The sequence below is a fragment of the Bubalus bubalis genome, chromosome 4 (assembly GCF_019923935.1).
Source record: "Bubalus bubalis isolate 160015118507 breed Murrah chromosome 4, NDDB_SH_1, whole genome shotgun sequence".
Classification (NCBI taxonomy): domain Eukaryota; kingdom Metazoa; phylum Chordata; class Mammalia; order Artiodactyla; family Bovidae; genus Bubalus; species Bubalus bubalis.
Genome location: NC_059160.1, coordinates 46,653,120 through 46,667,089, shown reverse-complemented (window position 1 = coordinate 46,667,089; position 13,970 = coordinate 46,653,120). Strand labels below are relative to the sequence as shown.

General features: G+C 44.4%; 1 protein-coding gene across 7 annotated transcripts in view; it reads left to right on the top strand.

Annotated features, from left to right (window-relative positions):
• The first annotated feature begins 1,944 nt into the window (after window positions 1-1,944).
• The window catches only part of HMGXB4 (HMG-box containing 4), a 35,684-nt gene continuing 23,658 nt past the window's right edge, over window positions 1,945-13,970 (top strand). For 2 of the 7 annotated variants that reach the window (XM_044941375.2, XR_003108758.3), the window contains exons 1-5: window positions 2,022-2,083; window positions 2,599-2,708; window positions 7,585-7,733; window positions 7,993-8,071; window positions 8,857-9,815. In XM_044941375.2, the coding sequence (XP_044797310.1) occupies window positions 2,669-2,708; window positions 7,585-7,733; window positions 7,993-8,071; window positions 8,857-9,815 (1,227 nt within the window). In that variant the 5' untranslated portion in view covers window positions 2,022-2,083; window positions 2,599-2,668. Of the gene's footprint in view, window positions 2,084-2,592; window positions 2,709-6,840; window positions 6,941-7,584; window positions 7,734-7,992; window positions 8,072-8,178; window positions 8,294-8,856; window positions 9,816-13,970 lie in introns of those variants that run through there. The other 5 variants (XM_025283562.3, XM_006079896.4, XM_025283563.2 and 2 more) reach the window with 5 other exon arrangements.

The following is a 13,970-nucleotide window of genomic DNA, read 5'->3' as shown; positions in this document are numbered from 1 at the left end:
CTGGGATTTCTTTGGAATGAATGATGCTAAAGCTGAAACTCCAGTACTTTGGCCACCTCATGCAAAGAGTTGACTCATTGGAAAAGACTCTGATGCTGGGAGGGATTGGGGGCAGGAGGAAAAGGGGACGACAGAGGATGAGATGGCTGGATGGCATCACTGACTCAATGGACATGAGTCTGGGTGAACTCCGGGAGTTGGTGATGGATAGGGAGGCCTGGCATGCTGCGATTCATGGGGTCGCAAAGAGTCGGACACGACTGAGCGACTGTACTGAACTGAACTGAAGAGTACATCATGAGAAACGTTGGGCTGGAGGAAGCACAAGCTGGAATCAAGATTGCCAGGAGAAATATCAATAACCTCAGATATGCAGATGATACCACTCTTATGGCAGAAAGTGAAGAAGAACTAAAGCGCCTCTTGTTGAAAGTGAAAGAGGAGAATGAAAAAGTTGGCTTAAAGCTCAACATTCAGAAAACGAAGATCATGGCATCCGGTCCCATCACTTCATGGCAAATAGATGGGGAAACAGTGAAAACAGTGGCTGCCTGTTTTTTCTGGGCTCCAAAATCACTGCGGATGGTGATTGCAGACATGAAATTAAAAGATGCTTGCTCCTTGGAAGGAAAGTTATGAGCAACCTAGACAGCATATTAAAAATAAGAGACATTACTTTGCCAACAAAGGTCCGTCTAGTCAAGGCTATGGTTTTTCCAGTAGTCATGTATGGATGTGATAGTTGGACACTAAAGAAAGCTGAGTGCTGAAGAATTGATGCTTTTGAACTGTGGTGTGGAGAAGACTCTTGAGAGTCCCTTGGACTGAAAGGAGATCCAACCAGTCCATCCTAAAGGAGATCAGCCCTGGGTGTTCATTGGAAGGACTGATGTTGAAGCTGAAACTCCAATACTTTGGCCACCTGATCCGAAGAGCTGACTCATTGGAAAAGACCCTGATGCTGGGAAAGATTGAAGGTAGGAGGAGAAGGGGACGACAGAGGATGAGATGGTTGGATGGCCTCACCGACACAGTGGGCATGGGTTTGGGTAGACTCCGAGAGTTGGTGATGGACAGGGAGGCCTGGTGCACTGCGGTTCATGGGGTCCCAAAGAGTCAGACACGACTGGGCGACTGAACTGAACTGATAAGTCATTCTATATCTCTAAACTCCCTGTTCCACAGAAACTATGACACTAGCTTCTGCTTGGACTCCTCTGGTGACAGGGAGCTCACTACCTTACAAAGTAGTCAAACATAACTGAACTGCGCTGGAAAAATTAATTCGTCTGCATATTGAACCAAGAGCTGCACATTGTAACTTCTACCCATTGGTCTGAATTCTCCAGAGCAAAATGGGGAAAAAACAAAACACTTTCCCTCCTTTGTGTAGCAACTTTTCATTTCTCTGAAAATTGTTTCTAACTTTGAAATGCAAACGATTTATGGGGAGAAATGCAGATGATTTGCCATGCAAATTATTTTTCAGTGCATTGTTATAAAGATATATTCTGCCTACCTCACCCCAAATACGCCAATCTTCTAAATGCATACGCTAAATTCCAGACAAGCAGCACTGGTATTAATCTGCACGATTTTGCAAAGACAGAAGTTATTGTATAAAAATATCTTGAAGGAAACAGTAGGGTTTTTCGGAAAGAGCACTTCAGTAAGAATCAAAAGTCTTAGAAGTGGCTGGTAGCCTGTCTTGCACTCCAACTACCTGTGTATCCTTGGGCAAGTCACTTAATCCCTCCCTCTGAACCCCATTTCTGATCTGTAAAATGTGACGGAACCTACCTCACAGAGATGCAGTGAGGATCAAATGCTGTCCTGTTCGTAAAGCTTCTAGCCCACGCCTGACACAGAACTAATTCTTATTACAGACTAGCTCCGGGGCTCAGCAAGCCCAGCATCTCATTCGATGCGCTCGGCGCTCTTGCACCAGCGGGATTCCCCTTCCAAAGCAGAGTCTGCGCTCTGGGCTCGACTGAGGCTCCCTGGTCGCTCGCGCTTTTCTCTCCTTCTCCAAGATGGCGGCGGTCGGCGGCGCTGAGGCGGGATCCGGGCGAGCCTAGTGAAGGTAGCGGCGAGCGGAGCCCCCACGAGGCCGAGCTAGGCCCCCACCCCCAGGCGGCAGCGGCCCCGCCCCGCCGCCACCCGCCGCCTCGGGCCGCGACACCGCCCCGAGAGCGCCCCGGGCCCTTCGCGGCCTAGCCCAGGGGCCGAGCCGGGGACTGGAGTAGCGGCCGCAGTCCGCCCCCGGGAAGGGGCTGGAGCGGGCCGAAGGAGGAAGGCGGGCGGGAGCTGTTCAAATGGGGAAGGCGGGAAAGTGCGGGCCGGGAGGGGGCGTGCGGCCGCCCCGGGGGCCCGCGGGCCGAGGCCGCCCCTCCCCCTGCCCGGCCGTCTCCGCCCTCGGGGGCGCCTGGAGCCGCCGGGACGCGGGAACCCGGGTCGCGGCCGCCTTGCGGCTCAGGACCCGGGACACGGCCCCTGGGCTGTCAAGGGGCAAGGGAGCTGGGGTGACGGGAGGGCTGGGGCGCGGCTGGCAGGAGTGGATGCGACGAGCTTTCTTTTTTTTTCCCCCTCTTCGCCCAGCTTTGTTGAACTAGCTGTTGCTGCAAAACTGCCAAGAGAATCCCGTTGGTTTGCCGTGGGGACCACAAAAATGGTGGTCTTGCGGGCTCTTTGTAGCAATAACCTGTGTGGTATGTAATCTTTGCGTGCGACCCAGTTTGAACGTGCCTTCCTTAGTGGGATCTGCTCCATCCAGACCCATTTTAAACCCAAAGCTGTTGCTTGTAGATTTCACTTAATTTTTCTATCGGGCAGAAGAGGAGAACCATCTTATCTCTCTGCTACCTGATGGCTAAGTTGGTGGCTAATTATATTACCCCATAGCAGAATTTAAAAAAAAAAAAACACCACTGAATCTAGAGTAGAGCCTGTTGATTGGATAAGGCTTGTCAAAATTTGTACCGCTGGGTTTTTTTGGAAATGTGTGTTGTCAGCAGATCTGTGTGGTGGTCGTGGTTCCGCTCAATTGCACCCCAATGAGAGGATTCAATCCCCAACCCTGGCTGTCGGGATCTCTGCAGTTTCCAGAGCTGGCAGGGGCTGTGAGTGCTGCATAGGTAGGTTCGTGGAGAAGGGAGTGGCAAGAATTACGAGGCTCTGGGTTCTGAGATTGGAGGAAATCTGGGCGAAAATGAGAAGGCATCCCCTGCTCCTATCCTCAAAGTAACAACAGCAGCAATTCAGAAACTGGCAACAGCTGTATGTGCGTCTTCCTTTTCCTGCACCGACTGGCAGCTTGAGTTCCTGAAAGAAGGGCTGGAAGAAGAGAACGTGGAATCTTGAAAATCTTGAACAAGGCTTGCCTCCTGAACTGGACCCGCGCCTCAGGATTTCGCTTACTGCCCGGGTTTCCGAGGCTTACTTTGTCTTTTTCAAAACACACATTTTGGGATGAAGAAGCTTGCTAGTGAATGCTGGGGCTGAGATGACCTCAGAACACCATCTTCTGAAACTTTTTTCCCAAAGTACTTTTAATTTGGGCTTTCAAAATAACAAAGTACTATGTCTGATGATTTCCCTTTTTTTCCTGATTGCTTTGATAACTCCGAAAGCAAAGTCTAAACTTCACCATATACTTACCTACAAGTGGAAGAGTAGCGCTGTCTCCTTTTTCATCTCTTGAAGAGAAGTCCACAAGTTTGATAATTTTCACCTTCCAAAAGTACACATTTTTCATGATGGCATATTTCTTACTTCCACAAACAACATAAATAATGAACTTTTACTTCTGTTGTCATTTCTTAACCCACTGAGAGGAACATAATTGTAAAATTATCCTACCTTTTGAAGTTGACAGTTTTGAATTCTATACACACCAAAATTTATGGAGTTCCGGAGAATGAGCTTTAAACATCGAAATGAGTTTTTACATTTGCCAACATTTATTGTAATTATGGCCTCTGTTTTCTAATGTGAATATCCAGCCTAATATTTTTCAATTTCATTAATCCTCACAATCTGCTGCCTAAGCCTGGACTCTGAATTTATCATGGATAATGTTCAAGACCTGGAAGGAACATCAGGAGAGTTATCTTATATAAATGTTGCCCTAACTTTGCCTTTCCTCCACACTGTTGCTTGAGACTTCTTTATCTGGTTTCATCTTCCTTCTATGAGTCAGCATCCAAAACTAACCCCTGGGCTGCAATAATATCCTCACTTGAAAGAACCTACAAGTTCAGGGTCCATCAGTCTGCCCAAGCTGTGAGTGAGTGAGACCATTGTATCTAATTTTAGTTTTCTAAGCTCTTGACTGTCCCAGTTCTTTACTGAGTTGGACTTGCCTTCAGGCCCCGTTCATTTTTTACTATAGGTTGTTTAATCTTGTAATTTATAAATGCTTCTCCTGTGTCTTTAGAATAATAGTAGCAGACCTGATTGTAATACAAAATGCCAACACCAGCACACGTTTTCTGTGCTGTTCTGTGCCTCTGAGGATCAGCTCCTAATTTTCTGTTCCCTTGTACAGTTTTTTCATCCACTGGTTGTTTTTCAAAGCAGTCAGTTAAGAGACCATGAGTGCCTTTTCCTAGTCCAGTAAGTGACATCATTGTTTTCTTTCTGGAGCTGTCTTCAGAGCTACTTACTCCTATTCTGACTGTTAGTTGTTCAGCTCTGTTTTATGTTAGTTTTGATATTTCCAAAGGGAAGGCCTGGTTATAAGTCTCAGGACCTGCCTTCACTTCATACAGTAGAGCATTTTGTTCTTGACCACAGATTGGTGGCCGCATTGGCGTTGAATATTTCAGATTTTTTTGCCCATTATTTCTCAAAGGTTCTTAGCCAGAATCCATTTGGCATGGAAAACATTTAACTTGAGGTCACAAGTTGTGCTATTTCTTGGCATTATCAGCCTATGAAAATGAATGGGGTCCATATATTCTTCTAATAAACTTACTATGCTTTAGTGCCAGTGAGCAGATATTCTGTTTTTAAATGAATGAATGTAATTCCCTATGATGATGCTTCTCCTCTGACCCCTCCTGGAGTTGCACCATGTGGGTGGACAGGGGGCAACAGCAATTTCTATTTGAGAAAGTTTAACGCTTAGTATTGGAACATGAAAAACTGGCTATATTATGAATTTCTACATGATACCCAACCTCATATCCCCATAATTTCCTGCGAAAAGCCCTTTGAGTAAGCAGTTCTCCAATTATTTGTAAAAGAACCAAGTTCATTTCATTTTTCCACTTCACTCAAGCCTCTCTTACCTTGACCAAGTCCATTCTTCTTTCCACTCCTTAGGGAAGTGGAGAAATGCTTTTTTATGTTTCTGAATGTTACTTGTAAATCGTTCCTGGTAATACTTCTTTTTCTATTTTCAACATAAACTTATCTGTGCATTGCATATTATCTGACTTGTGCAAGTAGGTCTTTTTTCTTTTGGTTTATTTTAAATGTAACTCTTAGGAAAGTTTCCCTTGTTCATTCATCTTTTCTTTCCTAAAAGTTGCATACTTCACAATTACCTGTACCTTCCTCAAAGGGATTGTCAATATCTCGTTGAAGTGTCCTTCAGCATTTCTAAACCCCACTGTAGTTATGAAGGTAAAATATAAGTAAATAATTAGATCAACTTTTAAGCATTTCACTAACAGAATGAGGACATTTTCAATATATTTAGTATATAAAATTTAAACTTCCTGCAAAAACTTTTCCTGCAGGAATTGTGACATTGCCTGTCCTAAAAATATTTGAAGAACCTTACCTTCCAGTGCAGTTTATGGCTTGTCATCTTCAAAGTCAAAATGGACATATAAAGTTGAATGCCAAAAAAGTAATTTTAACAAATTTAAAGCAGTATTTAGAACACTTAAATTTTAACAGTTCTTCAAATTAGTGAAAATCTTAATAATGATAAAAATTACATCACCAGTGGACAGGTGGCAATTCCTCCTTATTTTCACCAGTGAAAGTGAAAGTTGTTCAGTCGTGTCCGACTCTTTGCGATCCCATGGACTATACACTCCGTGGAATTTTCCAAGCCAGAATACTGGAGTGGGTAGCCTTTCCCTTCTCCCAGGGATCTTCCTAACCCAGGTCTCCTGAGTTACAGGCGGATTCTTTACCAGCTGAGCCACAAGGGAAGCCCATTTTCACCTGTAGCCTTTAAGAAAGGCTTGATTGCATTAAAGCTGTTTTATGGGCAACTAATATAAGAAGTGTGCCTACTGTTACACTTCTGTGATTTTGAGCAAATTCAAAGAGCCCAACAAAATACACACCAAAAAATTATGCTCTCAAGATCTTTACTATCCCTGTCATCATTTCTGCTTAAACTGCAATACAACAGATTTTAGCCTGTCACCAATTCAACCAGTAGGATGTTGTGGTCTCAAGTGCCTGGCATGATCTGTCTTCCTCTGCATCCTGCTTTGTCTGTGCATTTTGTGACCGTAATTGAACCTAACCCTGACTTCATGTCGGCTTTCACCCTGTCTCAGTGTTACTAGGCCTGTTGGCATTTCACAAGTTCTCATGAATTTTTGAAGTTTTTTTTTTTTTAAATGGGAGGTATTTTATATACTTCCCCAACTGACAGCTTTAATTCATGAATCAAATCGAATTAAGCCTAATGCACTTGCTACAGCTTCATCCCTAGTATATTTACAAACAGAAAGAGGAGGTGGTGACAAGACCCTCCTTTATTCCTTGCTGCCCTTCCAGTCCGCCCTTGGATCACTTCGCATTTCCACCTGGAAGGTTGCTTCTCCACAGTGATTTCGCATTACAGGCGGGTTTTCCTTCTTTGTTTCTCAGACCTGGTCCTGTAGACGGGAAGGAGCCTGGACACAGGGACCCCATTCTCAAAGGCCCTGCAGGACCGCCATGGCTTATGATGACTCCGTGAAGAAAGAAGGTATGACCCCTTAACCTGAGAAGCATTCCAAAGAGGGTGTCCTCTTCAATCCTTGCAGCCCATGGACAGAGAGACCAGGACTGGCCATCACAGCCTGGACTCCCAAGTGATGACCCAGAGCACTAGTAAAACTTCACATCATCCCCAGACTGGGCCCATGGAAACGCAAACTGGGACAGGGTTCTAACCCAAGAGTCTGAGCCATAAGTCTCTAGTCTATGGGGTGATCCCCAGCAGCACTCGTGGTCCTTGCCAGCTCCAGTGTGCAGGAGCCTGGGGATAGGAACCACACAGTGGACGCCCACAGAGCAGCACAGCACATGAATCCTTATTCTTTTCAGCCTTACCTCTGCAAGTCCGTGTCCACCTGCCAAACCACAACCAAGAAACCATGTTTCAGGACGCACCTTGGGCCTTTGCATAGCATGGAAGCATTGTTTCTTCAGGTCTGATTCTTATTTGCAGCCAGCTCGTCAGGACATAATGCTCACCCCCTCGGATCTAGCCCTGTGTTCCAGTGGACTTACCAAATGACATGATTCTAATTCGGAAATGGAGGGACTGTTGCATTTCATGGGTGGTGATGCAGTCGTGACTTACTTGACTTTCTCATTTCCTTTCCCAAACGAACCTGTGCTTCTCAGATTGCTTTGATGGTGATCACAGCTTTGAGGACATAGGGCTAGCTGCTGGCCGAAGCCAACGAGAAAAGAAACGTTCTTACAAAGATTTTTTGAGGGAAGAGGAAGAAATCGCTGCTCAGGTCAGGAATTCTTCCAAGAAGAAATTAAAGGTAAATTCTAAACATTTGAATTAGGAATGTTTAAACTAGTTCATAGCGTGTTTCCTAGTATTCGAAGAAAGATGTTTCTTTGAAAAACGTTTAAAAAGAAAGATAAGCATCATTCACATCTTTTTTTTTTTTTTCACTATTTCCTGTGTGGTACTTTATTTTCCAAAGTCAGAAATCGTCAGAAAACAACATTGGTTCCAAAGTGCCTGTGCCTCATCGTCTTATTCGTTGCTCAGTTCTCCTTCCTCTTGAATTCTAGGACAGTGAGCTTTACTTCTTGGGGACGGACACGCACAGGAAAAAGAGGAAGCACTCCTCCGATGACTACTACTATGGAGGTGAGGCTGGGGAGCGGCAGCAGGCGGGACAGACACTTCACTGGTTCTTGGAGTCGGGGTAGGGGAGAGAGATCCAGATGTTGCTGACTCAGTGGCCTATTTAACAGGACAGTGGTTCTTGTTCTGAGTGCCGATAAACCAGTGTGAAGGAGGAGAGAGGTGGAGGGCTGGTATTTTGGAGGATTCAGCATAGAAGAACAGTCTTCATTTGTGATACACCAGGTACCAGGTTCCTTCTCCCCCCAATCATCCACTTATCTTGCGCCCATTGTTATTAGCATCCCTCTTGCCATTTGTAGTCCTGGGCCCTCCAGCCTGCGCCTGGGGGTTCCTTCTCACTCCAGCGCGTATCCACTCACAAGACCAGCTTTTCTGAGCTATATTATGCACTTAGCTGACGAGACCGACTCTTTGCTAGAATGGATTTGTCCTGAACCCAGAAACAAATGATGCTTTGTCTTCAGCGTAATCTAAAGTTGTAACTACTCGTAACCCCGCAGCCACGGTCCATCCTTCTGAGCATGCTGTCTTTGGTGGCTTGAGAAGACTCAGTGAAGAAAAACATCTTGAGTAGCAAGAACTGTCTTCAGGGTCAGAGGCAGGATCTACCAAGCCAAGAAGCACGTGGGCATCATCTCTGAATGTTTACAATCAGTTGAAGGGCCTCCCCTCCAGTCATTCCTGTTAGCCTCTTCCTCATTTTAGTTGGGGGTTTTTGGTGAGAGAGGAAACTTGCTAGAAGTTACTCTGCCATAGGGACAATTACTTCTCTTGATTACTTCTAGATATTTCGTCTTTGGAGCCATCACAGAAGAAAAAGAAAAAGTCCAGCCCACAGTCTGCTGATACAGCTATGGACCTATTGAAAGCGATCACTTCCCCTCTGGCCACAGGCGCCAAACCCTCCAAAAAGATAGGAGAAAAGTCGTCCAGTTCCTCAAGCCATTCGGAGAGTAAGAAGGAACACCACAGGAAGAAAGTCAGTGGAAGCGGTGGGGAGCTGTCCCTGGAGGATGGCAGTTCCCACAAATCCAAAAAAATGAAACCGCTCTACGTGAACACAGAGACACTGACCCTCCGTGAGCCTGATGGCTTAAAGATGAAACTTATCCTCTCGCCCAAGGAGAAGGGGAGCAGCTCCATTGACGAGGAGTCTTTTCAGTACCCCTCTCAACAAGGGACTGTGAAAAAATCTTCTAAGAAGTCAGCTCGGGATGAGCAGGGTGCTTTACTCCTAGGACACGAGTTACAGAGCTTTCTAAAAACAGCCCGGAAGAAGCACAAGTCATCCTCAGACCCACGTTCCTCTCCTGGCCCCGAAGGCTGTGGCTCTGAGGCCTCCCAGTTCCCAGAATCCCACAGTGCTAACCTTGACCTTTCAGGGCTGGAACCTATCCTGGTAGAATCAGACTCCTCCTCTGGCGGGGAGCTAGAGGCTGGGGAGTTAGTGATCGATGATTCTTACCGGGAAATCAAAAAGAAAAAGAAGTCAAAGAAGAGCAAAAAGAAGAAGGACAAGGAGAAGCATAAAGAGAAGCGACACTCCAAGTCCAAGAGGAGTTCAGGGCTTCCCCCTGCTGCGGTGGCAGGAGAGGTCCCCGTGCCGCCTGTGCCCGCTCCCAGCCTCCCGTACACCGGAGCCCCCGCCCCGCCCCCGCCGCTTCCCAGCCCCCACACAGACGGGCACAATGAGAAAAAAAAGAAAAGAGAGGAGAAGGACAGAGAGAGAGACCGAGGAGAAAAGGTAAGGCATGTTTTTAAGTATGATGGAAGACAAGAGGTGAAGCAGGCTTTTTCCTTGACCATAGTAAGTGGACTCAGAATTAAGCAGGTGAACCATTGGGAATGTAGCAAGATAAATCCACTGGAACGATGCAAAGTATAAAATAGTGCTGGGCTTCCCTGGTGGCTCACGAAAGAAGATTGCAGAATCTCTAGTCCACTTTTTTTTTTTTAACAGAAGCAACAGTTTTACTGAAATATAAATCTGATGGCTCAGACGGTAAAGAATCTGCCTGCAATGCAGGAGACCCAGGTTCAATCCCTGGGAACATCCCCTGGAGAAGAGAATGGCTACCCACTCCAGTATTCTTGCCTAGAAATCCCACAGACAGAGAAGCCTGGCTGGCTACAGTCCATGGTTTGCAAAGAGTCAGATACGACTGAGCAACTAACACATTCACTCATAAAATAGTACCAATGGTACAGAAATAGGAGCCATCTTAATTATTCATGGGTTTTCTTGAGAGAGTTGTTCTCCCACTGTGCCAAGCATGGGTTTAGAAATACCGAGGTTTTTTTTCTGACTGGCCCTTGGAATTCATAGAAGGAGCCAAACCCAATTTCTTTTACTCAGCAGTGCAGTCTGCCTAAGGCAGTTGAGAGAGATGAAAAGGTATTCATTCTGTGAGTTCATCTTGAAAAACAGATTTTTTAAATTAGAATGACAAAATAAGGTAATGGCTTCCCACTAACTGATACTGGCTATGGTGTGGTGTTCTTTTTAGTGTCAAAGATGTGTTCTCTCACCATGTGAGTGCTTTCTGTGTGCCAAGACCTGTGCTGCCATATGAGTTAAGAGGTGGGAAGAGGAGCAAGGGGCCTATAGCTCTTGATCTCAGGAAGCTCACCATTTACTGAGAAGAAAGGAATAGAAATCAGATGCCTTGGTTTGATTTCTGTCTCACAACTCAAGAAATTTTCTAACAGTTACAGGTTTCCTTTAAAAGATAAACTTTTTTTCCCCCAGTTATCAGAGTAGCATGTTATTTGTCTAGAAACTTAGAAATTCAGAATAGTAGAAAAAAATCAATCATAGTTTTTACCACCCAAGGACAACCATTTTCTTCCTTTCCCCTGCAAAGTTAAATGTCAGGTAAAATCAGAAAAAAAAACCAACTAAGAAAGAGAAAATCAACTATATTAAGAACATAGGATTGGTGATTTCATTTCAGCCTATAACTGAGGCACAAGTTATTTTCCCCACTAGTAAGATTGCTGTTTAAGAAAATATACAGATCAGAAAGAAAAAAACTTTACCTTCTAATCTAAGGATCATCAAGAACTGGACAAATTCCAGGGCAGGTTTTATTCATTGTTTATTCCAAAATTATTTCACGAAGTGATACATTTCCTGTGTAAGATACTGTTTATTCCAAGAATTTCCACTCTAGTGATACATGCTAATGCCATTAATTAATCTAGTTAAATGTGAGGAAGGCAAGGTGATCACAGAAAGCTTGAAGGAGAAAAAGGTTAATCAGCGGAAGGGAACACATGGAGGCAGAGAGATGTTTAGGAAGCAGGACAGCAAAGGAGCTGAACTCCGGTCCTGCATTTCCAACTCTCTGATAATATTTCTACCTGAATGCCTTGGCTACCTCAGACCGTGTGTCGCTCACGAAGCTCATCGCCAGACCCCTAAGCCTGCCTCTCCCCCTCCATCGCCTCCTATAATCCTCATGTCCTACCAGTCAACCCAGACTCAAATCTATATGCTTATTATTTTTCTCAGTCCTTTATTATGAAATTTTTCAAGCTAAAAGCATTAAAGAATTATACAGTGAACACCATATGCCACCCATTGAGATTCTGTAGTTAGTATTTTGCCATTTGCTTTGTCATCCATCCATTTATCTTATCTTTGTTAATATATCTTAAAGTAAGTTGTATGTATCATACACTTCACCCCTAGACACTTCAGTTTGCATATCATTAACTTGAGCTCAATATTTGTCTTCTGGGCTTTTATTAGGTAAAATTCACATATGGTAAAAATGCACGAATGTTAAGTATACCATGTGATGAATGTTGATATGTTCACACACCTATGTGACCAAACCTCTGTCATGATACAGGTACTACCCTCATCACAGATACTCAGAGGTATTTCTCGTACCCATTCTCAGTCAGTCCCACTTTTTCTGATGTTTTTTCCCAACCTTATAGTTCACTTTTACATTTCCCTCCTCTTAAGGATTGAGCCTGATATTCTTCCTTTTTAATAACTTCCACACTTTTATGCCCTCTATCACCACTGCCTCATCGCTCTCGGTACTTAATGTAATAAATAGCCCTCTTTCCCTCTCTTCACCCATGCAGTTAATTAGTCTTACACTGATGCCAGAATGAACTGAAGTGTCACTTGATGATGACAGTTGTCCGCTCAACATCCTCAGTGAATTTTTACTGTCTTCATGTTAAACCATAAGCTCCAGAGGGACCGAGATCATGTCTGCCTTGCTGTCCACTCTGTCCCTAATACGTAATCTGCAGTCTGGCCCATTGTCAAAAAATCAATGAATGCTTGTTGAATGAATAAATATCAAAGTCCAAACCCTTGCCCAAGCATTCATAATGGTGATTTAGCCTGAAGCCTCCCTTTTCAGCTTTACCTGCTAGCAGTCTGATTTGCATGCAACTGTGCAGAAACCAGACTTGCTCCTCACAGTCTGACCTCCACTCCTTGGATTTTATTTTGCAGTGACCTTCTTCCCCTTATTTTTTCTCCTTCACATATTGAAGCTCTGCTTCCCCTTCAAGACCCAATCAAATGCCACCTCCTCTAAGATATCCTGACCCTCCAGTTATAAGTAACTAATGAATTCCCAGAACACCCTTGCTATGGGCAGTTACTGCACTTATTTTCTTCTTTATATTAGATTTGTCTTTGTGTGTATTCCATTTCCCCTGTTGAAGATGGTAAGCTCCTTGAGGATGTTTTAGCTCCTTAGGGACTCTTTTAGCCACCTACTGGGATAGCTTTCAACTCCTCGATGTCCTTGTAGGCATTTTGTGACGCATGTCAAACGAATGAATATGTGGGTGAAAACAGCATCCAAAATGTAGGTTGTAAACGAATGGTAAAGAATCTCCAATGCCAAAGTGAGAGATTTGGCCATGGCACTTTGGGTTCTGAGCAGGGTTTAAATATGCGGTAAATGATAATTTAAGAATAAAATGATGAAGCTATACCTGGTGGCTTAGACAGAGGAGAGACTTGAGGCAAATCACCCAGGAAGTTACTATAGTCAGAGGTCAGTAATGAAAGCCTGTTAGAAATAGAATTGAAGAGACAGATTCAGGAGAGACTCTGAAGGGAAAAGTGACAAGATCTGGCAGCTGGGCTTGGCTCTTGGGAGCCAGAAACATGAGTGAGTACATAGATGTCCCTTTAGGTTTTGAACCTGGGTGCCTGGGAAGATAAAATTATAATCTCAAGGGTGAGGACTTTTTTATAACACCCCCCAAGTGGTGAGCGGTTGCTAGTGAAAAATGAATTTGAGTTTATAGCAAAAAATCTTACCATGAATCAGTATTTGATTGTGACTGTCCACAGCTGAAACCTGATTACTCTGAATGCAATTCTTTATTTCTCCAACAGATTATTATGGGACATACACTGAGTTTTCACTGTGTGTGAAAATTTCCATGGAGCTTGAAAAAAATACAAAATCCTTCCCTGGGCTTTGTTTCAGTATAAAAAAAGAACTATCTGAGGGACTTTCCTGGCGGTCCAGTGGTTAGGACTGAGCACCTCCACTGCAAGGTCCATAGGTTTGATCCCCGGTTGAAGAACTAAGATCCTGCATGCTACTCAGTGTAGCCAAAAAAAATAGAACTATCTGAAAATTCACCTCAAGATAGAAAGGAAGGCTTCAGGAACAGCTTTCCCTTGGCCTGCAGGAAACACACATGAGGAGCTCACTGTGGAAGTGTGGTAGGCCTCCGTGTGCCCTTTCTACCCTAGGTTCTGTGACCAGGACAGCGGTAAACGTGGAGAAGCAAGAAAATGTCTGATTTGGAAGAAGAAGAAGAAAAGTTAGGTGTAGATTCCAAGACATAGGAATCTAGAGATTCAGCAGAGCTAAGTGTGTGGTGAAGCTAAGTGGTGAAGAGC